At 31.5% G+C, this 27,260-nt stretch overlaps 3 protein-coding genes and 1 pseudogene across 4 annotated transcripts; 1 reads left to right on the top strand and 3 right to left on the bottom strand.

Annotated features, from left to right (window-relative positions):
- Positions 1-1,975: 1,975 nt before the first annotated feature.
- On the bottom strand, positions 1,976-5,557 carry LOC111313057 (potassium transporter 5-like; annotated as a pseudogene).
- A 4,042-nt stretch (positions 5,558-9,599) lies between these two features.
- LOC111313404 (potassium transporter 5-like) lies at positions 9,600-13,501 on the bottom strand. The gene is made up of 8 exons (XM_089752538.1): positions 13,026-13,501; positions 12,706-12,931; positions 11,942-12,190; positions 11,793-11,843; positions 11,373-11,633; positions 11,125-11,292; positions 10,767-11,021; positions 9,600-10,652 (listed from the first exon to the last, which is right to left on the bottom strand). Exons 1-8 carry the CDS (start codon positions 13,200-13,202, stop codon positions 9,712-9,714), a joined length of 2,328 nt encoding a protein of 775 aa, XP_089608664.1. The 5' UTR covers positions 13,203-13,501; the 3' UTR covers positions 9,600-9,711.
- Positions 13,502-15,710: 2,209 nt separating this feature from the next.
- LOC111314146 (wee1-like protein kinase) lies at positions 15,711-20,427 on the bottom strand. Its single transcript, XM_089752943.1, has 10 exons — positions 19,871-20,427; positions 19,722-19,782; positions 19,576-19,642; positions 18,556-18,822; positions 18,332-18,399; positions 18,104-18,213; positions 17,981-18,021; positions 17,718-17,866; positions 16,926-17,273; positions 15,711-16,164 (listed from the first exon to the last, which is right to left on the bottom strand). Exons 1-10 carry the CDS (start codon positions 20,107-20,109, stop codon positions 16,069-16,071), a joined length of 1,446 nt encoding a protein of 481 aa, XP_089609069.1. The 5' UTR covers positions 20,110-20,427; the 3' UTR covers positions 15,711-16,068.
- Positions 20,428-23,618: 3,191 nt separating this feature from the next.
- LOC111314143 (autophagy-related protein 18a-like) lies at positions 23,619-27,083 on the top strand. 2 transcript variants are annotated; one of them, XM_022915208.2, is made up of 4 exons: positions 23,619-24,808; positions 25,388-25,586; positions 26,171-26,297; positions 26,811-27,083. In XM_022915208.2, exons 1-4 carry the CDS (start codon positions 23,960-23,962, stop codon positions 26,899-26,901), a joined length of 1,266 nt encoding a protein of 421 aa, XP_022770943.2. In that variant the 5' UTR covers positions 23,619-23,959; the 3' UTR covers positions 26,902-27,083. The 2 variants fall into 2 exon arrangements, with proteins under 2 accessions (XP_022770943.2, XP_022770945.2); XM_022915210.2 differs by lacking the exon at positions 26,171-26,297 and having other exon boundaries at positions 23,677-24,808.
- The last annotated feature ends 177 nt before the right edge of the window (positions 27,084-27,260 follow it).

Below are 27,260 nucleotides of genomic sequence, written 5' to 3'. Positions count from 1 at the left end.
GCTAAAAAGAATAACATTAAAAACCCATAATAACACCCAGGATGTGACATTAATTAATTATTAAACTTTACCATTTTCCAAAACCTAAGGAACTATTAGATATTTTAATTAAAATTTTACTTTTGCGCAATCATACATACATAAAATATCATGGATTCTCTCATTCCTTGCAAAATTCTAGAATAAGAATATCACTAAATTTTTATGCAACAATTTTTTAATGATAACATATTAATAAGACAGCTACAAATGAATTTGTGATAAATAGGGATTAAACTTACTCTTTTAATATATTTATCTCGGGGTCCATTTCTATGGTTGGTAAGATTGAAAATTATGGTGAAAGTAAAATTTATTATTGTAATGATAAGATTAAAATCAATAATTATATATATATATTTAAATATAAAAGCAACAATAACCACTACAAAAGTTTAGATTTTTAATGACGTTTTTTTTTAACATTTAGCAGTGTTTATGAAAATTAATAAAAGATTTGCGACGTTTGCAAAAAATATTAGTAAGAGTATCGGTTATACACACATAAGAGAAAATAACGATATTTTTTATAAAATATCGTTATTTTAAAAGCGTTTGTATCTAAAAAATACTGTTAATTTAGTGATGTTTATATTAAAAAAATACCGCTAATATAGTGGTGTTTATATGATAAAACGTCACTAAATTAACAGTATTTGTATCGAAAAAACATAGCTAAATTAACAGCATTTGAATCAAAAAATTATCATTAAAAATTTTATTCTAAAAATGTATTGATAATTTATTTTTATGCATTTTTAATGTTATTTATATTATTTAAAATCTTAAATTTTTATTTTCAATCAAAACATTAATACATAGTATTTATTAATTTATTATATAATAATAAATTTTATTTATTACAGTAAATCACAAAAGTTATTTCAATATTTTTTAAATAAAAAATAAAAATGAAAAACAAAAAAATTTGTATCGATATTTTGTCCAAAAACTATTAAATTTTAAAGGTAAAAATAGAAAAAAAAAATGAAAAATTATGGGCAAAGTTGGAAGAACGACACGTAATAGATGAAATTATTCTTGTTGGACCTAAAACATCCGGTAGAGAACTGGAGGCAAACGTGCCTCACTCTCCAAACACTATAATAGTGTTATTGAATAAAAAAAGGATTAAAACTGCACTGAAACGAAATGTCAGTGGGATTCAAATGATCCCTGAATCAAACAATGTGCAAATATTTAGTAAATTTGATTAATTTAAAATTTTTTCTTTATTTTGTTTTAATATTTATAAAATACTATTTGTGTAATATAAATATATTCTTCATAGATGACAATAGTTTACTTTTTTTAACTCAAATTAAAGAAGTTGTTGATATATATCTTATATTTAGTTTTTTATTTCTTTTTTTTCAATGTTTTTTTATCAATAAGTTGTGTTAATTTTGTCCTACATAATCTTATTGATATTAATAAATTAAAAGCATAGTTCAATATTTACTTAATGATTTGATTTATATATTTTTTATTTAAAGAATTGAGTTCGTATTCATTCATTTTTTAATATAAAAAAGAAGTTAATACAAATTTTTCATGGAAAAAATACTTGCAAAACACATGAAAAAAATATATAGTTTAACACTAAAAAGATGGACTGCTGTTTCGATCTTCAAATCTTGCTTAAAGTAACTTGTAAATTGATAAAACTGGATTGATATTCATAATACTATTGCACACATACAATATATATTTATAATATAAGTAAAACATTTCAAAGTACATATAAATATTACCCCATAATTAACATGCTTCCCATTTGCCTTGTGGAGTTTATTTATTATTTAAAACAAGAACTACTCTTTTACTCCTAATTTCTCCCTTTAGACTACAGGAAGGATAAACAAGTAACAAGTTTTTTCAGGTCTTCAATGGAGCTGCAACCATGTATTCATCAAGTCCAGTACCCCACATTCCATCAAATGTTCCAAAGCTCGAAAGTCATACCAACTTTAAGCAACTGGTTGTGAGGAATTTCGAACACTTTATCAGTTCGCCTCAAAATTTTCTTTAGAAAATTGTAAGCATAATCTATCAAAATCTTCTTTCCTATACCAGCTCCTTTGCCTGCAATCACATCAGTCTCACCTACCAAGTGAACAACACCAGCTTGCCATGCTTGCTCCACTAATTCAATATCTTTACGTATTTTCTCTTCTTGATCACCTTCTCCCACTTTCATTATATTCTGATCATGTTCATCCTGTTTGTTCTCAAATTCATCTTCCAATTCGGCACCCTTTTCAGTTGTTGCCCCATATTTAGCTTGCATTTGAGTTAACCAAGTGTCTTTTTGGATAAACTCTTTCAATCTTTCTAGAAAAGTCTTCTCAAAACTGTCTCGCTCATTGTGCACATCTGTATACCCATATCTAACGACACAACGGAAGACATTGGGCTCTCTTGGTTCAACTCTTCGAAAAAGAAATCTTTCTTCAATTGAAACCTTGCTAATTGGTAGTGATTTGATGGAGATGAGAACAAGGACAGAGTGCAATGCTGATACATTTTCCAAATAATGCTCGAAGAGAGGACGGATACCATGAACAAGCTCTGAGTAAAACATGGCAAGTCCTGGAATTCTACTGAAATTTGCGTTACTAGTTATCATCTTCAACTTTTCAAAAGAAACCTTATGATCGAGCTCGTAATAGTACTTTCTCCGATAAACATTGTTCCAAATATACATCACTGCAATTAAAACTGCAGCAAAGGCCAATGGCAAGTATCCTCCCTGATCAAATTTGTACAGAACAGAAGTCAAATAGATTAGCTCCACGGAACCGATGGTAAGAACGTAGGCAATTACAAAAGGATGTTGGTTTTCCATATCATTATCATGACGACAACCAACAAAGATGATGTCAGACTCATTACAAATATCACCGCAATCCCTATAGAAAGATGATGTCAAGAGTCATTACTAATATGTATGTATGTGTGTGCGTGTATTTGCACATTGAACAGATGTGTAAATTATGCAAAGTTGTGTGGGTTACCATATGCATTGCCGATATTGTTACTGGTCTTGAAACCAGCAGTAACCCCAACACAAGCCAACATCAGCAGGTAATTAACCTCAGGAATGTAGACTTGTCCTTCATACTTGGTGGAAGTATGGACAACTTTCACTCGAGGGAAACACCCTAGGGAGAGTGATTGATGGATTATAGAGAAAGTTCCTGAAATCATTGCCTGACTTGTTATAATTGCAGCAGCCACGGCCACCACAAACATTGGCCAAAACAAGGGACCTGCATCAAAACAAGCCGCGTAATTAATAAATTTAGTAATAAAAAAATCAAACAAATCTTAAATCAGAAGAGAAAATTTTCATTTGCTAGCAAGTTGGTTCACCTGGTATCGATTTGTAGAAGGTATCGTTAACTAAATTTTCGTTTTTACGAAGAAAAGAAGCTTGTCCAGTGTATGCTAGCATTAGAGCCGGATAAGTCACGGTGCTCATGCTTATTTGTATTGAACGAACCGTGAAATGGCCAACATCAGCAAACAATGCTTCCGCTCCTGCATTAAGGTGCAAATTCTTAACTAAATTAATTTGGAAGCTTTGTGAAGAAGTATAGTTAATTGAATTATAAGGCAGCGAAAAGTTAATATAGAACCTGTTATGGCAAGAACGACACGGCCAAGTGAAACCCATGCATCCTTTTTGTTTCTCTTAAAGTAATCTATAATGTACTTAGGATTTATGGCTTTAACCACTGATGGATCAAATTTAACCAAGTTGTAAATGCCAATTCCACCAATGAATGCGAACCAAATGCAAATTATAGGGGCAAAGCTATAGCCCACTTTGTCAGTTCCAAATCTCTGAACCATGAAGAGGCAAACCAAGATTGCTACAGGTATCCCAACAATCTTACCTGTTTACAAAAGATCAAATCATCTATTTACATCACTTTAAAAAGTTTCTGTTTTGATTATTTAACTTTGAAAATTAAGGCTTTAACACGTTGCATAAATAATTTTATATTCTTCACCACCCAATCGTTTAAAGGAGGCGAATTAAAACAAAATATATACCTTCTGTCATAGAAGGTGCTTTTTCCTTGATGCCTCCCACAGCTGATAAAACTGCAAATTGCAAATGATAAATACTGTTTAAATAAGTCATGATGAAGTAATTATAGAAAAGAAATCAGAAGCATTAATATATAAAAATTTTGTTAAACCTGATATGCAAGGAGTGAGAATGCCATCGCCAATGACCATGGAAGTACCAAGCATTGCGACGAGCAAGAGGAAAATTTTGGCAAAATTACTGTTCTCTAACTTGAACTTGAGTCTTGATGCTCGTTTAAGACGATTGCTAGGCAATTCCAGCTTAAATTTGGATACATTATAATCCTCAGCCTGTTGACTCGGGATCAAACCCGCCCTTGCATAACGGCATATCAGCGAGTACAGAGCAAATGTTCCTCCTGGTTCACATATATATAATTTAATAAGTGCATTTAACTTTGTCACTATCCTTTCATGATGACTACTCTGTCTAGAAACCAAGGGAATCTCAAAGCTATAGTAATCCTTGCTCAAGCGGTTGTCCGCAAAAATAAAAAAGGCAGTAGAAATAATTAGGTAAATGGATTTGTTTTCTGTAATTACAATTTATTAAGATGCTAAACGCTATATATTTGAATCTTGAACAGATATGATGTGAGGGTTTTTATCAAGTTGAAAATATATATATAATTTCTTCTACCTTAAAAAAAAAATGAGAGATTCATATTAATCTCAAACTACAATACACAAAGAGTGACTTGATGGGAGCATATACATTAGCTTTGTGGAGTGTAGTAACTATATATTTCTTCAAGAAAATTTTGCATGACTTGATGGATGCATGTAATGAAACAGAGAGAGAGAATCAGGGCATCTAAAAGAACTTAATTGAAACTAATCCTACCTTCGCCATTATCATTGGCTTGTAACACGATGAAGACGTATTTGATGAAAGGGATGAGAGTGATGGTGTAGAAGATCAAAGAAAGAGCTCCCAATATGTCATCTTTGTTCTTTATACCACTGGTGAAAATACCGGCGTATACGTAGAGAGGCGATGTGCCGATATCTCCATATACTACACCAATGCTTTGGAATGCTAGTTGCAAGATCACCTACCTCTTCAAAGCCTTTAGATTTCACAAACAAAGTTCAATATAATAAGTAAATAAGTTTGGTTGGATCAGTCTGGAAAAGGTATATAATAATCACTTACCCTTCAAAAAAAAAAAAAAAAACTAACTAATGATACTAATTATACGAAATTTACGTATGACTTCTCAGTTATCGTGCAGACCTGGGAGCCACGATCATGGTGACCTGGAACCTTGGCGGATTCCAGGTCCAGGGAATCGTATCTGTGCAACTTTGCAAATGAGTTTTTCTTTTTTTTGATCAGTTGGCCTTCATGATCAAAAACTTCCTCATGATGAGTTTCCTCTATGGGGCTTTGGACATTTACAACACTATTAGGCATTTTTCTAGACCAAGGTGGAAATTAACAAACAAAGGAAAGCTTCAAATTTATAATTAAAAACCAAGAAAGCATCAAAGCCCCCTTTCCTTTTTCTTTCTATCTACTTGATTCCAATTCTGTCACATAGAGAAAGGTTTGAGAATATGAAAGGGTTTGGCCATGACTCAAGAATCAAGGGTTGTTCAGCTATGGGATGTCTTCGACGTGATGATGCACAAAATTTATAGGCAAATTAGAGATGGAGGACTCACGGGCACTGTGAATCTCACTTTTTTCAATCCTGAATTACATATGTTGGTTGGCGGCCCCTCTCGACTTATTGAGGAATATTCTTTTTATGTTATGTTTCAAAGATATTATATAATTCTTTTTGTCTGTTGATGCTGTTATCATGAAGTCAAAGATGTTTTTTTGTTTGTTGGCTAGTAAATGTCAAAGATGTTCGTGCCCCAAACTTTTTTTTTTTTTTTATCCAAACCCTTTCTTAAAGTCATTGGTTTTCCAATGAATTTTCTTTTACAAAGTGCATTTATATATAGAGAGTGTAAATTCCTTGTATAATAAAATAATAATTTTTAAATGAATTTAAATTTAATATATTATTATTGTATAAATTTTATAAACTGTCAATAAATTAAATGATAATATCTCATTAATAAGTGAATATTAATCATTAAAGTAAATATACAAAAAATTTTTAAAAATTAATTAATTAAATTATATCATTTGATTTATCTTATTAATATGATGATATCATCTAATTCAATATCGATACATAAAATTTATAACAATACATCAAATACAAATTTTTAAAATTACTAATGTTAAAATGACATTGAACCCAATCTCAAGCGTGTAAATCCACGCACAAGAACTAAAGATGACTTAAGCTTATGTTAAAATTATTTTCATATAAAATCAATACAAAAATATTCAAACAAATATCTTAAATAAATATAAAACTAAATTAAATTATATAAAAATTAAATTAACCAATAAATTTAAATGTATATCACTAATAATTATAAGAAAAAAAATACAAAATTTACGATTCCCAATTTTAAATTGCTATATCTAAATTACCCCATTTCACCTTAAATTTTTTTTCAACTACACATATCATCGTACTACATGTAGATAATTTTTATTTTATATTAGATTATCAATATGTTATGTAGATCGCATATTAAATTAAATTTTGTATATTTTAAGTATTTAATTCAATGATAAATAACATAAATTTTATTTAAAAATTGATTTTGATTTTTTTCCAAAAATAGGAAAAATTTTGTACCCGTATATATCTTAGACAAGGATGTTTAATTTAAATATACACAAAACATATGCTTTGAAATAAGATTGTATAAAATAGTGCAATCATAGAAGTGAGAGGTGGCGTTCTTTATTATTTTTTCCATCATCCAAAGAGTGAATTCAAAGCAAAAGCTGCATGGCTCAGCTCAGGATTTACTTGATCGGGCGATAAAATTAATTTCATTGATGTTAAAAATAATAATATAGGTAGGATTGGTTAATATAATGATAAGATTAAAATAAGTTATAAAACATGTATTTATATGTAAAAAAAAAAAAAATGATGGTAGTGAAATAAATTATAAGAAAATAAAAAAATGATTTAAAAATTATACATAATAAAAAAATTTTAAATTATTTAATATTTATAAAATAAATAAATAATTAAAAATTATTAAATTATTTTTACGTCAAACAATAATTTGTTAATAAAAAATTAAAAATTAATAAAAATTATAATAATATATCAAATAATATTTTTATTATATTAAATTAACAATTTTATTTTATAATTTTTAAATAAAAATGAACAATAAAAAAATAAAATTTTAAAATTTAAAATTTAAAGATATTTTTATTTCTTGAATATAATTAAAATATTAAAATATTTAAAAAATGGCAATTAATATTCATCCACTAAACCAAAAAAGTCAAATAAATAAAATTTGATATTCGTGCTCCAAATGCGTTTTGCACAAAAACTTGTGCAAAACAGCGAGGATATCCTCACTGAGGCACAGTTGTAGCCAAATCACCCGTAAATCTCTCTTCCACATAGAAAGCGAATATAATTCCAAAGATTAAATTTAATAAAAAATGATAAATCTATGCCTTGAATATAATTGATCGAATTTAAGTTAATATAATATTAAATTTAAATTTAAACTCAATTTAAAATTTGAGACTCGAAATTCGAATAAAATTCAATTGAATTTTATTTTTTAAAATTAAATTTAATTCAAAATAGAAATTGAGTTATTCGAATTTACTTTATTCGATTTAATTAATATAAAAAAATAAGTTTGATTCTTATATTTGATAAAAATTAAATTATTTGAGCTTAAATTCGAATTCAAATTCAAAATATTTTATTAATTAAAATATTTTAAAATATAAAAACTAAATTAGACCCACAAACTATTCAAATCGGATATCAAAATACTCAAACTCGACTCAATTAATAAGTTGAGTTACTTAAATCCAAACTCGACTCGATAATAAACAAATTAAATTGAAATTTTATTCAAATCAAACCCGAATAACTTACGAATACTAATATATAATTTACATCTCTACTTATAACAACCGATCTCAATTATTATATAGTAAACTATTATAATTTTACCCCAATCTATTATTTCAACAAAGCCTTGAATTAATCAACTGAAGCAGACATGATAAATTAATAAATATATATAATAATTGAAACATTTAAATCGCTATTGGAGCATACATGAGAAATTAATAAAAATGAACAATAATTGAAACATTTAAATTGCTATTTGATTCGGAAGAATCGATTGAATTTGATTTATTCTAAGTCAAAATTTGTGTCTCATTCAAAATCTGCTGACCTAAATATAATAGTGATATAAAATGTTGGTTAAGCAAGTAACTATTTGAACCACCATGTTTGTAATAAACAATTGTAATTGCCTAAATAATGCTCTGCCGGTGGTTTCATGGGTAGTTGATGAATGGAGGTCTAAAATTTTTTTCCTTAATATGTCATACGGCTTACAAATAGGGTTTTTTTTTTTTTTCTTTTTAATTTAACTACGTACTATATCTTTAGTGGAATTTAAGGAACTAATTGAATTTCTAATTCAACGCCATATCGATTTTTTAGTTCAATATGCTTTGAGTAGGACATTAAGAAAAAGAACTTAGCAACTTAACCAGTCAAATTCTCCCTCAAATTGTTTTTGGTGACGTGATTGTTTTTTGAGATTAAAAGTAAATCAGATTGGATCCGTACATTATCAAAACCCAATTCTAGTTAAGAATACGATTCAATTTTTTTTTAATGATATTGGAATATCCGAGATTAAATAAAGAAATGTAAGCAAATTAATAAAACAACATTAAATAAATTTTCTTACAAACATGGATTAAATTAAACTGCCTTCTCAGGACAATTATTTCAATACTAAACGTAAGTCAAAGAATGTGCACATATTTAGTAAATTTGATTATTTTACAATTTTTTTTATTATGTAGTTTTAATATATATATATATATATATATATATATATATATATATATATTCTTCATTGATAGAAAGAAGGGTTTAACTCCAATTAAAGAAGTTGTTGATATATATCTTATATATAGTTTTTTTTTTTTTCAAATTTTTATTAACAATTAGGTTGTGTTAATTTTTTTACATATATAATCTTATAGACATTAATAAACTAATAGCACACTTCATTATTTTGCTCAATAATTATTATATAATTTTGCTTACAGAAAAAATTGAATTTGATTCCACTCATTTTTTTTAATATAAAAAAGAAGTTATTAGAAATTTTTCATGTGAGAAGTATTTGCAAAGTTGGTGCAAAAAAAAATTAGTTCAATTATGAAAAGATGGACTGCTGTTCTTGTAAATTGATAAATTTGGATTGATATTCATAAAATTTTTGCACACATACAACAATTACAATATGCAAAAAACTTTTCAAAGTACATATAAATATTGCCCCATAATTAATTAACATACTTCCCATTTGCCATGTGGAGTTTATTTAAAACAAGGACTATTACACTTTTAATTTCTCCCCTTTAGTCTATAGGACGGACAAAGCATGCAGTAGCAAGTTTTTCATGTCTTCAATATTCTAAAGCTCATAAGTCATGCCAACTTTAAGCAATCGGTTGTGAGGAATTTCAAACACTTTATCGGTTTGCCTCAAATTTTTCTTCATAAAATTGTAAGCATAATCTATCAAAAACTTCTTTCCAACACCAGCTCCTTTGCCTGCAATCACATCAGTCTCACCTACCAAGTGGACAACACCAGCTTGACATGCTTGCTCCACTAATTCAATTTCTTTACGCACTACCTCTTCTTGCTCACCTTCTCCATCTTGTTTCGCATTATGATCATGTTCAAATCCATCTTCCAGTTCGGTATCCTTTTCAGTTGTTGCCCCCTTTTGAGCTTGCATTTGAGTTAACCAAGTGTCTTTTTTGATAAACTCTTTCAATCTTTCTAGAAAAGTCTTCTCAAAACTGTCTCGCTCATTGTGCACATCCGTATACCCATATCTAACTACGCAACGGAAGACATTGAGCTCTCTTGGTTCAACTCTTCGAAAAAGAAATCTTTCTTCAATTGGAACCCTGCTAATTGGGAGTGATTTGATGGAGATGAAAACAAGGACCGAGTGCAATGCTGATACATTTTCCAAATAATGCCCGAAGATAGGTGGGATACCTTGTACAAGCTCTGAGTAAAACATGGCAAGTCCAGGAATTCTAGTGAAATTTGTGTTCTTCAACTTTTCAGAAGAAATCTTATGATCAACCTCATAATAGTATTTTCTCCGATAAACATTGTTCCAAATATACATCACAATCATTAAAACTGCAGCAAAGGCCAATGGCAAGTATCCTCCCTGATCAATTTTGTACAGAACTGAACTCAAATAGATTAGCTCCACGGAACCGATGGTAAGGACGTAGGCAATTACGAAAAGGATGTTGGTTTTCCATATCATTATCATGACGACAACCAACAAAGATGATGTCAGACTCATTACAAATATCACCGCAATCCCTACAGAAAGATGATGTTAAGAGTCATTACTAATATGTATATGTGTGTGTGCGTGTATGATCCATTACCGCACATTGAACAGATGTATAACTTATGCAAAGTTGTGTGGGTTACCATATGCATTGCCGATATTGTTACTGGTCTTGAAACCAGCAGTAACCCCAATGCAAGCCAACATCAGCAGGTAATTAACCTCAGGAATGTAAACTTGCCCTTCATATTTGGTGGAAGTATGGACAACTTTCACTCGAGGGAAACACCCTAGGGAAAGTGATTGATGGATTATAGAGAAAGAACCTGAAATCATTGCCTGACTTGCTATAATTGCAGCAGCCACGGCCACCACAAACATTGGCCAAAACAAGGGACCTGCATAAAAACAAGCCGCGTAATTTATAAATTTAGTGATATATAAATCAAACAAATCTTAAATCAGACGAGAAAAATTGCATTTCCTAGCAAGTTGGTTCACCTGGTACCGATTTGTAGAAGGCATCGGGAACTAAATCTTCGTGTTTACGAAGGAAAGAAGCTTGTCCAATGTATGCTAGCATTATAGCCGGATAAGTCACGGTGCACGTGCTTATTTGTATTGAACGAACCGTGAAATGGCCAACGTCAGCAAACAATGCTTCCGCTCCTGAATTAAGGTGCAAATTCTAACTTTGTTAAGAAGTATAGTTAATTGAATTATAAGGCAGCGAAAAGTTAATATAGAACCTGTTATGGCAAGAACGACACCTCCAAGCGAAACCCATGCATCCTTTTTGTTTCTCTTAAAGTAATCTATAATGTACTTAGGATTTATGGCCTTAACCACTGTTGGATCAAATTTAAACAAGTTGTAAATGCCAATTCCACCAATGAATGCGAACCAAATGCAAAGTATAGGGGCAAAGCTATAGCCCACTTTGTCAGTTCCAAATCTCTGAAACATGAAGAGGCAAACCAAGATTGCTACAGATATCCCAACAATCCTACCTGTTTACAAAAGATCAAATCATCTATTTAAACCGCTTAAAGAAGTTTCTGTTTGATTATTTAATTTTGAAAAATAAGGCTTTAACACGTTACATAAATAATTGTATATTCTTCACCACCCAATCGTTTAAAGAAGGCAAATTAAAACAAAATATATACCTTCTGTCATAGAAGGTGCCTTTTCCTTGATGCCTCCCACAGCTGATAAAACTGCAAATTGCAAATGATAAATACTGTTTAAATAATTCATGAAGAAGCAATTATAGAAAAGAAATCAGAAGCATTAATATATAAAAATTTTGTTAAACCTGATATGCAAGGAGTGAGGATGCCATCGCCAATGACCATGGAAGTACCAAGCATTGCGACGAGCAAGAGGAAAATTTTGGCAAAATTGCTGTTCTCTAACATGGACTTGAGTCTTGATGCTCGTTTAAGACGATTGCTAGGCAATTCCAGCTTAAATTTGGATACATTATAATCCTCAGCTTGTTGACTCGGGATCAAACCCGCCTTTGCATAACGGCATATCAGCGAGTACAGAGCAAATGTTCCTCCTGGTACACATATATATAATTTAATAAGTGCATTTAACTTTGTCACTATCCTTTCAGGATGGCTACTCTGTCTAGAAACCAAGGGAATCTCAAATCTATAGTAATCCTTGCTCAAGCAGTTGTTTGCAAAAATCAAAAAGGCAATTGAAATTAATAATTAGGTAAATGGATTTGTTTTCTGTAATTACAATTTATTAAGATGCTAATCGCTATATATAGCACTTTCAATCTTCAACAGACATGATGTGAGGGTTTTTATCAAGTTGAAATGTATATATATATATATATAATTAATTTCTTCTACCATAATAAAAAAAATGAGAGATATGTATTAATCTCAAACTACAATGCACAAAGAGTGACTTGATGGGAGCATATGCATTAGCTTTGTGGAGTGTAGTAACTATATATTTCTCCAAGAAAATTTTGCATAACTTGATGGATGCATGTAATGAAACAGAGAGAGAGAGAGAGAATTGGGGCATCTAACAGAGCTTAGTTGAAACTAATCCTACCTTCGCCATTATCATTGGCTCGTAACACGATGAAGACGTATTTGATGAGAAGGATGAGAGTGATGGTGTAGAAGATCAAAGAAAGAACTCCCAATATGTCATCTTTGTTCTTTATACCACTGGGGAAAATACCGGCATATACGTAGAGAGGCGATGTGCCGATATCTCCATATACTACACCAATGCTTTGGAATGCTAGTTGCAAGATCACCGACCTCTTCAAAGCCTTTAGATTTCACAAACAAAGTTCAATATAATTAGAAACTAATGATACTAATATTATACTATATTACACAAGAATTTTTAGTTATCGTGGAGACCTGGGAGCCACGGTCATGGTGGCCCGGAACCGTGGCGGATTCCAGATCCAGGGAATCGTGTCTGCGCAACTTTTCAAATGAGCTTTTCTGTTTTTTGGGTTGGTCCTGATGATCAAAAACTTCCTCATGACGAGTTTCCTCTATGGGGTTTTGGACAAGTACAACATCACTAGACATTTTTCTAGAACAAGGTGGTATTGGGAGTTTGTGAAGAGCACAACGTGACGATGCACGAAATTTATAGGCAAATTAGAGATGGCGGACCCATGGGTCATGTCGATGACAACTTTCCAACCTGCATTACATATATTGATTGACGGCCATTTTGACTTCTCGAGGATTCTTTTTATGCAATTTTGTTTTTTTGGTACTAATTTTGATGTAATCTTTCAATGACAGTATATTTCTTCTCATATCTAAATGTTTTTTTGTCTGTTGCCATTTCCCCAGACTCTTTTATTGTCCTTGGTTTTGTAATGATTTTTTTTTTTATTTACGATGTATAAATATATATACAAAGCGTGTAACTTCCGTGTATAATAAAATAAAGATTTTTAAACTGCTGTTAAGATTATACAAAATTAAATCTTTTGATTCGTATATTCGTATCATATAAAATATTAAAATTAATATATTTATATCATATTTTATGTAAAAATTATATTATAAATTTTATCGATACGAAAATATAAAATATATTTTTAATTTTGTTAAACTCAAATATAATTATTATTAAAATTTTAAATAATATTATTTATATTTTATTTTCTGTCATATCATTATATCATATTTTAAATTATTAAATTTATATAGAATCCAATTCAATCTTCATAGCTGTTTATTTCCATCCGTAGGGCCTGTAAACTCTAGAGAAAGGCCAGACACTAGAATTCAAGATGAGCTAAATCTATAATCATTATTGTCAATATATTATGTAGATCATATACTAAACTAAAATTTATAAATTTTGAATATTTAATGTAAGTATATACCTTGGAGAAAGATGTTGATGTTGAAATTTAAATGTATACAAACCAAAACGATGTACAGGGTTTGGAATAGAATTGTATAAATTAGTGCAGGTGAGATGTGGCATTATTTCTTGTTTTTTTTCTTTTAGCAAAGAGTGAATCCAAAGTAGGGACGGCAATACAACCCGTTCTTGACGAATTTTGATCCGATTTGATCTTAAAAGATAGATTTTTTTTTTAAATTCGAGTTTTTAGTCAGGTCGAATCGGATCGAGTTCAAGTTTTGGATAAATCCGATTCGATATTATATAAAAATTTTATTTTTTAATTAATTATTTAATTTTTTATTTATATATATTTTTATATAGTGATATTTTTTAATATTTATATTTAAAAAATAATATTTTATATTTAAAAAATAATATTTTATTAATTTCGGATCAAAATCGGATATGAAAAAATAAAAAAAATTTCGAATAAGATTAATTTCAAATTTAATAACACATAAAATCGAATCAGATTTAAAACGAGCAAAACTCGTCCCGAACCCGATCCGATATCAACCCTAATCCAAAGCAATGTATCATCCAGGGCCCAATAAGTTTCTTTCGCGGAAGAAAAGGGAATATAATTCCTTAAGATTAAATGTGATAAAAAAAAAAAAAAACGATAAACCTACGCCTGGTAATAACCGATCTCAATTAATATGTAGTAAACTATTATAATTTTACCCACAATCTATTATTGCAACAAAGCCTTCTGTTACTCAATTGGATTGAACCATTTAAAACGTTATATTGGGTTCGGAAGAATCAATGGATGTGAATTAAACTAAAATAAAATTTGTGTCTCATCCTGAAGACCTAAATATAATGATATAAAATTACTCATGAGTCGTTAAGTATTAACCTCCCCTTGCTTTTTCACTCTTTGAAAAAAAAAATTCCATTTGATTGAATTTTTTTTTAATTATTTTTTGTCAAAATAAATAAATAAAACAAACAAAATTTTAACCGAAAAGTGGGGAGTAGTGATGTATACTAATGGAGACAAAAAATGATTCGTTAGTATTAATCCGTGTCTAATGCTTATGTGTATTTGTTAGTAGGTTCTTGGATTGTCCAACAAACTCAGCGCTAAAGTTAAATGCTTCACCGTGCAAATCCAGGATCTTTATCTAGCTAGCTTCTAATAATACCAAGATGAATTAATTGATTAAACAGGTTTGACAACGAAAAGGAATATTCGAACTAGAACCTACAAAGAGATTTATTTATTAATGTTTTTTTGTTTGGCAACGAAAATTTCTGAGTCATATTAGTACAAGGAATGCTATGCCCGGAGCGTAAATCCAACAATTTCCGTTAAACAGCTACGACATAAGAAATCAATTTTTGTGAATCGCATATTTTCGGATGCCATGTTTGACTCGTAAACTTTTGAACAATCCGAGGGAAGGGAAGAGACTTGGTTCAAGATGGGCTTGCTTGGGCCCGAAGGCTTAAGGCTCATTTGCTGATAATTAAGTGGAAGCGACCACTCTTGCTAAGTCTAGCAGAGAGAATTGAGCTCCAAGAACTAGAAGCAAGCCTCTTAAAGTCTAATCGGTTATGAGACAGTTCCACAAAATAATTTGTCTTTGACCAGTAAAAGAAAAAAAAAATGGTCGAATAATAAGGGTTAAATAATTCTCAGGTTATAGCATGCCATGAACTTGGTCTTTCAAAAGTACTAACATTATTTTGAGGAGAAATTTTGGTGCAAAAATATCAGAGGAACCATGGAATTTCTTATGCTTTCCTTGAACCTTACAAAATTTGCACCATCACTTAGAGAAAGTTGATTCGGTGCATAAAACTGGTGCAGGAGATCGCTTTAGTCATATAATACTACAAATCTTGAGCGTGGCTTTATACCAACTTTACAAAATGGGCACCAGAATGGGGAGAAATTTTGGTGCATAAATTAATCAATTGTTTCACAGTTCCCTTAGTTCAACCTGGGTCAGCCGATTGCAAGTAGTCAAAATTGAGGCCTTTCAAGCTCCATTCGAGACATAAATATAAATTTGCTCAGGCTTTTGCATTATTTGAAACCTTGTCAAAAATTGGATTTTCAACTAATTCCTTAGCAGAAGGCCGTCGAACTGGATCCTGATCCACCATGACCTGATAAAAATTATAAGACCATCAGATGAAATCAACAAAGCTCTAGCTACCTCTGAGGGACTATAATCACTCCAGTCAACACGGATCAGCTAAGAATGACTCAAAGAGAAACTGTTCGCAATTTAATTCATATTGTATATGGTTTGACATCTGAAATCTGAATGTATGATATGTGATAGGATTACACTTATAAAGCTAATCATAATTCATGTATCCTTTGTCATATGTTATGTACTAATCTGATCAGTGAACTAGCTAATCAGACTAGACCTTTGATTAGCATGCTCTTGCTCATATTTTAAGAAAACCAATCAAAAGCATTGACTCAATACCGGATGCCAACAATATCCTTTGTTAATTTAATAGGCTGGGCATGCTCCCCATGAATTTCTTTTTGTTATTTATTTTCTTTTCAAAGAAATTAAAATTATTTTCTTTTCAAAGAAATTAAAAAAAAAAAACACTGTTATTCAAAGATCCTCAAAATCAGCATGATGCCTTTCATTTTAAACCAAAACCCAAATTAGTATTCATGGTACAAAGTCAAAAACTAAAACCAGACTAATATAAACAGAACAATTATACCAGAGAGCATTTTTGCCTTGCATATTTTAGATTTACTACCACTTACATATCAGAAGGACAATGAGGACTAATCATCTTCATATGTGCTTTAGGTGCAGCTAGAAAACAACTAAAATATCTACTTGTATTTAAAGAAAGGTTTTGAGCACTATTTAAAAAGAAGAGAATATATATACCTTGAGTAAATTTTGAAATTGTAGGGAATGGCCAGGAAGCAGTGGCAGCTTTCCTTCCCTAAGAAACTGAGGTCCTGATTCTGGCAAAGGTGACCCCCTAATGAACTCATAAATAGTAACTCCCAAAGAGAAGATATCAACCTTTTGAAGATGATCATAGTTCTCATTTAGGATTTCTTGAGGCATATAACGAGCATCACCCTCTTCAATTGGCAGGCTCTTATTTAGGAGAGTTGCACATCCAAAATCACCAAGCTTATAAACACCATTCTTGACATATATATTATCAGGTTTTATATCCAAATGAGCTATTCCTCTTTCATGCATAAACTGCAATGCCTTAGCAATCTGCACAATTTTTTACATCAGAGTGGAAGATAATAATAGAAAAAAGATAGAAATAAAGAACACATTTGCTTTAAAGGTGTTAGATGCGAATGCATTCAAGAGTACAAAGTGCTAAGTAGAAGGAGAAACAATGAAAGAGTGTGAGAGGGAAACTATTGTTTGGTTCTGAACTTCAAAGTATAACAAGTTTCAAAGGTTGAGAGGTGCTACTCTTAGCAGAAACTGATGATATATTTAGCCTTTTGATAACCATGAAGGGTGAAAAACAACACTATAAAGTTCTCATTATCTTTAGGATAATTATGTGATGTTACTTCATAACGGGGTGATTCAAACCATCCAAGCTAATATATAGGAATGACACCTCTTTATTTTTCAAAACATTATTCTTACTCCCACCCCCTTCTTCTCTTGTAGAGATGCTGTATTCCCCCTAATGCTAACCTGATGCAAGGCTCTCAATACTTCTCCTTCTTTGAACAACTGGGAAGATGTTTTTCTGGACAAGCTGGAATCACAGAGCTCCATTTGAATATAGAGTTGCTCATTTTCAAACCAAGAAGAGTAATATCCAACAATGTTTTCATGAGACCCTGCAAAGGATTGATTTAGTGTTGATAGTGAAAGTTACAATTCAATTTTTTCTCTTAAAGTGAACAAAACGAGATACTAAAGAAATAGAAAAGAGAGTAAACCCAAATTTATACCTAATGCAGCTAAAGCTTGAACTTCCATTAAGGCTTTCCTCCTGCAAATCGATAACAATTATTTTATGATTAAATTTTATTACCAATGTGCACAGAAAAATGCAAAAGAAAACTGAAAGCTACCTCTCAGTTTCTTGATGCAACTGCCGTGTAGTATGTTTCACAGCATAAAAACAACCATCAATTCTCTTTAAAACTTTGAAAACACGACTGAAGTTCCCAGTACCAACTTGCTGGAAAGCAACACAAAAGGAAAGAGGATACAAGAGCCTGAAGGTTAGATATCTAATATATAAATTGGAAGTGATGATTCCAAGAAAGTCTGCAAATTTGTGGAATATGGATAGACACCTCAATCTCATGAAAATCTGTGTGATAGCGCGAAAGGCCAGCTCCACCAATAATTGCAGGGAAGAAACCTGCAGATTAAAGGGATACGTTATTAACACCTTTTAGATAAGGAATTAGGATGTGAAGAGCACTAACCTTTTTCTCCAAATGGGTAAGGAAAATGGATATGGAAGTTTCAAGAAATATTATAAATGTGAATATTTCTTTGTAAACAAGACATGTACCTTCGCACTTTGATCTTTGATTTCCAAAAGGATCTGAGTAAACTTCTAAAGCATCCTTTAGATATGGGTTTTTAATGCAAGGAGGTGGCATAACCCGACATCGTAGAGCAACAGCAGATTGGGAAACATAATTTTTGGTCTTCTGTACTCCAGGTAGGACTGTTTTTTCTAGGCTGTCATCATCCACATCGAAGTTGTCTTTGGCAAGTTCCACTATTTTTTGAGAGCCAGATAATGTAGGACTGAGTGGATTTACCAAGATACCATCTGAGAAAAGAAGGGATATTCAATCGCAAAAGGGTTGACAGAAGACACTTGTCCACTTAAATTGCCTACATATATAATATAAACAAATATATAAACAGAAAACTCTTACGCCTAAAAGTTGTGACAGGAATATGTGCTAACAGATCGAGTAATGATAAGTTCTAGAACTTTCAGAAACTACAAATTGCTTAGGGAAACAGAGACTGAAAACAGGAGAAACTAAAACAATTATCTCAAACGTTCCACTAATAATGGATTACACACAAAAATAATGAGTAATTTCTATTAACAATATCTTTAAAGTTCATCTATGTTTCCCATCCCCGTTAAAGTTCAAGTTAGAGGTATAGCCACACTCCTACTTTTCACCATGTTATTCACCATACTGAAGATTGTGGTTTGGGTCATTAAAAATGTTCGATGACCTTATGCAGGATGGATCCAATTTGAAACCATATGCTCTTTGTCCAGGCTCCAGTTTCCACAATGAATATGCAAAATTTTTTATTATGTATACACTCACTAATTTGCCTTTTGATAGTAGAGAAATCGCTCTTCTGTCACAATGAACCCAACCATTACATGAATTAATTATCATAACAACATGGGAACATCATAGTTTAACTGTCACTTAAACTTATTGAGATCAAACACACACAAAGGTAAAAGAGCAATATTGAGATCACAACATTTCAACAACAGCCACAATCCAATCCATCTAAAACTTCTAGTTTTCACCGATTTGTGTCATACCTTGTCGAGGTCTCTTGCTTTTGTGAGTATTCAGCTTCTCCGGCGAATTAGGGCAGGGAATATTTTCCTGTGCAATTGATTAATTAAAGATAAAAAACAATTTTAGAACTCAAACCAGATATTTGTTGACAAATTAGTAACATTACCTGGTTGCAATCAAAGCCGTTCATCAAGTTCTGATTATCAGGGGTGATATAATCAGGAGTGCTGCATCCATAATCAAAAAAAAAAAAAAAAAAGGTGAACGAACAAAATAAGAAATTTTGAAAATTATATCCAATGAGTGAATATTTACCAGAAGAAATCTTGACTGAGAATGAAATCTTTGTCATCGGCGGCGTCGAGGTCGAGAGCGGAAGTGACAGGGTTATCGGGTTCGGAATCTAGAAGGTTCCGACTGAAGAGAGTGGATGAGGTGGTGCAAGATGATTGGTGATGGTGGAGCTCAACCTGAAAATGCCTCCCCAATGTCCCTTTCATTTTCCCACTGTCTCTCCTCCTATTACTTCCCCTCTTCACCCCTCTCCTCTTCATCAACCAACCCAAACACGCCCCAATGTCTCTCTCTCTCTCCTTCGATCGTGGGGATATAAAAAATGCCAATCTTTTTCTCCACTTTTTGGTTGGGGAGAAAAGTGGAGAAATCCAACCAAAAAGTGGAGAAAAAGATTTCAAATTGCGCGGGCAATCGGCAACATTGGTTGGTAGAATCGAGAGTCATGGGCACTACAGTAAGATCATCAAATCATTGAATCTTAACCGTACATCCCATTTGATTAGAATTTTCACAATTTCCTTCATCTTCAAGGGATTATTACTATAGAAGGCAATCTACAATTCTACATTGCGTACAACGTAAGCTTTCCTCTTTTCGTGGTGAAATTAAGCCCCAAGTAAGGGCACAATAGTAATTTTACTTCCAATTTGGGTATGGGTCGCTCTAAACACATCTCCAATTCTTCGAGTAATGCTATTTACATCTCGCTTTCAACCATAAGTGGGAGGGATTATATCCTAAAAAATTAACTTTAAAAAAATATATTTAAATACTAATCAAATAATCATCTTTTTATGTTTCATACCCATTTTCATAAAGTTATCGAAAATTTATGTTCGAAAACTTACTATTATACAAATAAATATATTTTCAAAAAATATTATAATTATTTAAAAATATATTTTCAATAAGCATTGTAATTATTTAAAAATATATTTTCGAAAATAATTTTTATTTTAAATTTTTTTATTGTAATCTCTTCATCAATGTTTGGTATAAAAATATTAGATGTCTCGTATTGTGATTATCAAATAGGTTTATAATAATTTTTACAACGTATAAGTTGTTTTAAATTTGACAGAAAAATCTTTAATCTCTCGATTGTATTGTTCATTCAATAATATTTACAACACTTTTTAAATTTTAACAAACACGCATTTAAAAAATATCTTTAAATACAAAAAAGTATTTATGTAAATGTACCTCTTCACATTTAACGATTTTTCTTATATGCACATCTGTCAAAATTGTAATAATATTATAAATATTATTAACGAGTAGTGCTTAGTGACTAAAAGATTAAAAGTCTTTTTTGGTAAATTTGTAATCTATTGATAATATAATCAGGTTAATGTACCTTATGATGTCAAGTTATTGTGTATCGAAATTTTATTTTTAAAGTTTTTGAATAATTTCAAAAATGAATGTTCAAAAATTATTGAGAAATTTATGAAATACACTTTCAAAAATTTATTTACGATTTCTGTAAATTGATGTCTAAGAGTTTTTAAGGAATTTCGAAAATAAATTTTTGATACATTAAAAAAGTTTTCGAATATCTATTTTAAAAAAATTTTGAAATTTTTTAAAATATTCGAATCATACCATAAAACTTAAAATCTTAAATTTTTTGAAATTAAATACAAAATGAAACAAAAAATAAAAAAAAACTATTTACATTTGATTCTAAACTATATAATATCAACTGATACTTGATTTAGGATTTAATCTTTAAAGGATTTAAAATTTCGATTGAAGAGGAAGTGTGAAGAGAGAAGTGGATGTTTGGATTTTTTAATAAATTTGTGCTTTAATTTTGGGTGTGAAGATAATAAGTAGTAGATGTTAATAGTAATGAAATGTGAAAATAGTAATTTGTGGTGCAAATAGTACTACTCTTCTTCTTTTCACATCCTAATAAATTTTATTTTTTAATAAATTACAATTCAATTTTTTTTGCATTTCATGTTTAAAATTTTAAAAAATCCATTTTTCATAACTTTAAAAGACTTTCAAAATTTTATTTTACAAAAAAAATGATTTCGAAAAAAACTTTTCACTCTATCACATTTCATTAAATGTTTAAAGTTCTAAATAATGGATTTTCGAAAAGCACGATATCGACAAAAAAGCTTTGAGATTTAGGGTTTAAAATGAAAAAAAAAAGACTTAAAATAGTATAAAAAAATGTGATTTTTGTTAGATGTAATGTATTTAAAAAAAATAGAGATTTTTATTTTGAAAGTGAGATATATTTAGTAATGAGATATAAAAAAGAATTTTATGAATATATTCAGAACTCCCTTTTGGCATTGATAACTCATTTCTCGTGGTCAAACCCTAAAAACTGATTTTTATTTTCGGAAAGGGAAATTGTTTTTTGAAAAAACGATATTTTTTGCATTCAAACTGTTGGAAAGATTGATCCCAGAAAAAAAGAGTGGAATGGACCGCCAAAATAGACACATGACATAACGTTTGCCAAACTTATGCATTGTGATCTATTGGCGACAGCGAAATAGGTTGTTGAATGAGGAATATAACAAAGTATATTTAAGTTGTTTTTGGGTCCAAATTAAAACAGAAATTAATAATTTTAAACAAATGCAGTTGACTTGAACAAAACTTGCACATTGTCAACAAAATCACATGCCCGACGTGCATATAATGGTTTTAGGGATGAAGTGTTAAGCGTGAGTACATTTTGTTGTTAATGTTTAATGACGGCCCTTTTTATTATACACGTAGGTGTCCGCAAAGTATTTTTGTGTTTTTATATTAATTTTATATATATATACATGTATATGTGTGTGCACACGTATATATTTTTTAATTTTTATAAATTAAACAATAGAAAATGATTTAGGTAGAACAAATGGATGCTCATTTAGAAAGGGTGCCCCAGAGTCAACTCAATATTGATGAATGTCCAAACTCCAATCTACTGCTATAATTTAGCTGAAATCGAAGGCAAGTTATTCATCATTTTAATATTGTCTTATTGACTTGGGTATTGGTATAATTCCTAAAAGGACTGGGGCATTTATACGCAATGCTGGCGTTGCCCTAATCGACATTTGAGTATCAGTCATCAGTATTCATACACCACCGTCATTATTTTCACTTATATTTCGTGTAAAAAATTTCATAATTAGAGAATATTTTTCAAACTCAAATGCTGTTTTTTTTTTTTTATCAACAAATTTTCTAATATTAATTATTTTTTAGTGATAATGATGATGTTAACCTTAAATAATTTTAGCACACTTCAATTCTTGAAAAGTTTGGCCAACATACACAAATTTAGTTCATATAGCAAACTTAAAATTCTACTCTTCAACTATTTGTTAGGATTCCCCCACTAAATTATCCCTATTATTATATTCTTAATTTTATATGATTTTTAATTTTTTTAATTTATAATTTAAAAACATAAATAAATAAATTATTAAATACACTGATATTAAAAAAATTTAGATTTCATAAGTAAAATTAAAAAGATAATAATATGTAAAAAATTAAAAAAATTTTAAGAAATATGATACATGTCAATATTTTTATCTCTATAAAATTATTAAAAAATTATTATTAATAATATATCAAATAAATTTTTTGATAAATAATAGCGATTCAAAATTATTTATAGTCACGGACATACCACTTAAGGGAGTGGAATTGCTGTTTCGAGTCAACTTTGAGTAAGTGGAGGTTTTTTAGGGGTGGTTAGAACTGTGCGTATAAACCAATGCCCAACCCAAAAGCAACAGAAGCCAGACCATAGTTGCTTATTATTTTTATAGTATCTGTTGCAGCCAGAAGAAGTTGGCGTAGGAACGAAGCGAAACTCTCCCGCGTTTGTCGATTCGTCTCCTCTAATTAACGAATCCTTGATTCAACACAACACATATATCTTTCTAGTTTCTACTGTTTTCTTTTCTATATGTTCCCCAATCACACCATAACCTTAAAACGGACACAACTGTGCTCCTTCCAACAGGACAACATCGTTCTAAAAACTATCAATTATTCTCTCCGTTTGCTCTGATGATTGTTATTGCTTTCGTAATCGGCCCCTAGAGTCCTCCATAATCCCTTCTGGATCTCTCCATGGCCACCCTCTCAGCTTATCCTAGCGCTAACCCTAACCCTAACCCTAATTTTCTCTCACCTACAGAACAAACCAACCAAAGCCAGGAATCTCTCCCTCAGATGCAACGTCAACCTTCCCCTGACCCGGAGCCGAACCCGACTCCCAACACTAACCCTAATTTCCACACCCCACTTTCGACCCCACCCGAGGCGGTTCCTCCAGCCGCGCCGCTGCCCTCTCTTCTGAACCTCTCCTTCAACCAGGACCACTGCTGCTTCGCCGCGGGTATTGACCATGGCTTCCGGATCTACAACTGCGATCCATTCCGCGAGATCTTTCGCCGAGATTTCGATCGCGGCGGCGGCATCGGGGTTGTCGAGATGCTTTTTCGGTGCAATATTTTGGCTGTCGTTGGCGGTGGACCCGACCCGCAATACCCGCCTAATAAAGTCATGATCTGGGACGACCACCAGAGTCGATGCATTGGCGAGCTTTCGTTTCGTTCGGAAGTAAGATCAGTTCGGCTTCGGAGGGATCGAATCGTAGTCGTTTTGGAACAGAAAATTTTCGTTTACAATTTTGCGGATTTGAAGCTGCTGCACCAGATTGAAACCATCGCGAATCCGAAAGGACTCTGCGCGGTGTCTCAGGGGGCCGGGTCTTTGGTTTTGGTTTGTCCCGGATTGCAAAAGGGACAGGTCAGGGTTGAGCATTACGCTTCGAAGAGGACTAAGTTTATTATGGCCCATGATTCAAGAATTGCGTGCTTCGCACTAACGCAGGATGGGCAGTTGCTTGCTACTGCGAGCACGAAAGGGACGCTGGTTCGCATTTATAATACCGTAGATGGTTGCTTGCTGCAAGAGGTATGTAATTTAATACTAATAACGCTATTTTGTTACTTCCTTTTTATTGATTATGTAACATGAATTAGGCAAATGGGGTTTAATTTTTATGGATTAAGTGGAAATCTTAGCACAGATGTTTAAAGTGAGTAGGACCTTTTTAGTTAAAGTAATATAAAGACATAATCTGCAGAAATTTCTATTAGAATGTTTGTTCTATAACGCTCAACCTGGGTGTTAGTATGTTTGTTGAATCTATTTTATTTCCTTTCTGATTTTGTCAGCTTTGAAAAGGCTAAAAATATATTCCTTCGAGCTAATAGTCAATGTTAACAAGTGGAGTTAAATATGTGATAAACTGGGAGCAAAAAGTGATGGTGTTCATATTAAATGAATGGCGATTGTAACCTTTTTGCCATTGTGATCTTTTAAGCTTTCTCATGTCTTTCTTATTATGTATGTAGCGGATATAAGATGTTCACACTTTTTTTGAGGGGGTTTGGTGATTTATATGGTTTTGGGTAGCATTGAGAACTCAAAATAATTATGTCTCACTTAGATTTTCTAACACTCTGAAAGTTTTATTTTATATAAATATAGGTAAGGAGGGGAGCAGATAGAGCTGAAATTTATAGTTTGGCGTTCTCTTCAAATGCCCAGTGGTTAGCAGTTTCAAGTGACAAGGGAACCGTCCATGTTTTCAGCCTTAAGATTAATGCTGGTTCTCCAGGCACTGACAGGTCACGAGGTGCATCCGACCCTGTTACATCATCCCATTCCTCTCTTTCTTTTATCAAAGGTAAAGTGTCCTCTTCTGCCCATTGCTTTTGTTGTTGTCATTGTTTTGAACAATGTAATTTCTGTCTTCAGTCACTGGATCACTATGAAAGTTGACATGATAGAATTATTTAATTTCCTTTTCATAGCATAAGATTATGCAAATGCTAGAGATTCTCTGTTGAAAATTATATTTTATGCAACAAAATAGAATCTATCATGGAATAAAAACATTCATGACAGTTGCCATATACATCTTCCTTTTTCTGATCTCTGAGATTCTTGTCGCCTCTGGCATGAGAAACAGAATTATAACTTTCAGGTGGATGATGTTTATGACCCAGCTGGCGAATTAGCATTCTAATAGTGTGTAATATAGCTGCTAGAAATGTGGCATTTAAGATATTGTTTTAAAATTTTGTGATCGATATGATGAGCTTCAAAACTGGCTTTGTACTTATAGGAGAGTTATCCAAGTACTTCAGCCAATTGAATGTGACAACTAACAAGACTGTGTCTAATATATCTTTTAGACATTAGGTATTTGAGACATTTTGGATTTTGGGAATCAATCATGGTAAGCATCTAAAACCTTTCTGCTTGCAGGAGTGTTACCCAAGTACTTTAGCTCAGAATGGTCGGTAGCTCAGTTCCGCCTGGTTGAAGGTTCTCAGTATATTGTTGCTTTTGGTCACCAAAAGAATACGGTGGTAATTCTTGGCATTGATGGAAGGTAAGAAAAAACAAATACTAAAAGAGATATCCATTAGTATAAAATTTCCAGTTTTTCTGTTTAATTTGAATTTTATATGTTATTAAATCAACAATATAATATTTAGGGCGGCGTTGGAAGTATTTTATGACTTGTAGGTGTTTGAAGCGAGCTTGGTAATTACTCAATGACCTTGACATAGGAGTTTTTGATCCACCACTTTCCTAGAGTTATCTGTTGTCAGAGCATAATTTGTGAAAAATCTTACGAGTTTATTCTTAGGAAATTTCCTTGAAGCATCTAGGTGTCATCAAGATGGTCCCTGTTGATGTGGCCAAAACCTTTGATATTCTTTTGCTAGGGTTTTCATCACTTCCTCTGCTGCTTTTCACTTGGCATGAGCTGACTAAATCCTTTTTTTTTTTCCTTCTTCGCTGCTACTTTTTCCTTTTGTTCTTGTTTCTGTCTTTGTTGAAGTGGAAAATTTATGGGATAATGAGGGCCTCTAAAAAGTGCAATTGATTATGAATGCAGCTTCTACAGATGTCAATTTGACCCAGTGAATGGTGGGGAAATGACTCAGCTGGAATATCACAACTTTCTGAAGCCAGAGGCAGCTTTCTGAAGACTTTTACATTTATATTTATCTATTTCTTGGCCATATATTGTATCTTCTACGGTTCTACCTTCTTTTTCCCATAATTCACCTAATGTATTTAGTAACTTGTAAATATTATAAATATATTTTTGTAAAGTTTGTAACTGCTTACTAAAAAAACCAATAGATTTATCCTGTTCATAATTTCATTGCCACTAGTTAAAAACTAGAGAGGGCGTTCAAATAGTAATCCTATATTAAGGGAATTGCTCATTTTACTTTGAAGCATAATTAGTGAAGTGTCGTAAGATTCTAACTATTTGAATTGCGATAAGTTCACTTCTGCCGATCTCACTCACCTTCCTAATTTGTAGTCTCTCTCATGA

The sequence above is a fragment of the Durio zibethinus genome, chromosome 23 (genome assembly GCF_047325235.1).
Source record: "Durio zibethinus cultivar Kanyao isolate XHJ-2024 chromosome 23, ASM4732523v1, whole genome shotgun sequence".
In the NCBI taxonomy this organism is placed as follows: domain Eukaryota; kingdom Viridiplantae; phylum Streptophyta; class Magnoliopsida; order Malvales; family Malvaceae; genus Durio; species Durio zibethinus.
The sequence above is the reverse complement of the archived record's forward strand: the minus strand, read 5'-3'. Positions and strand labels throughout refer to the sequence as shown.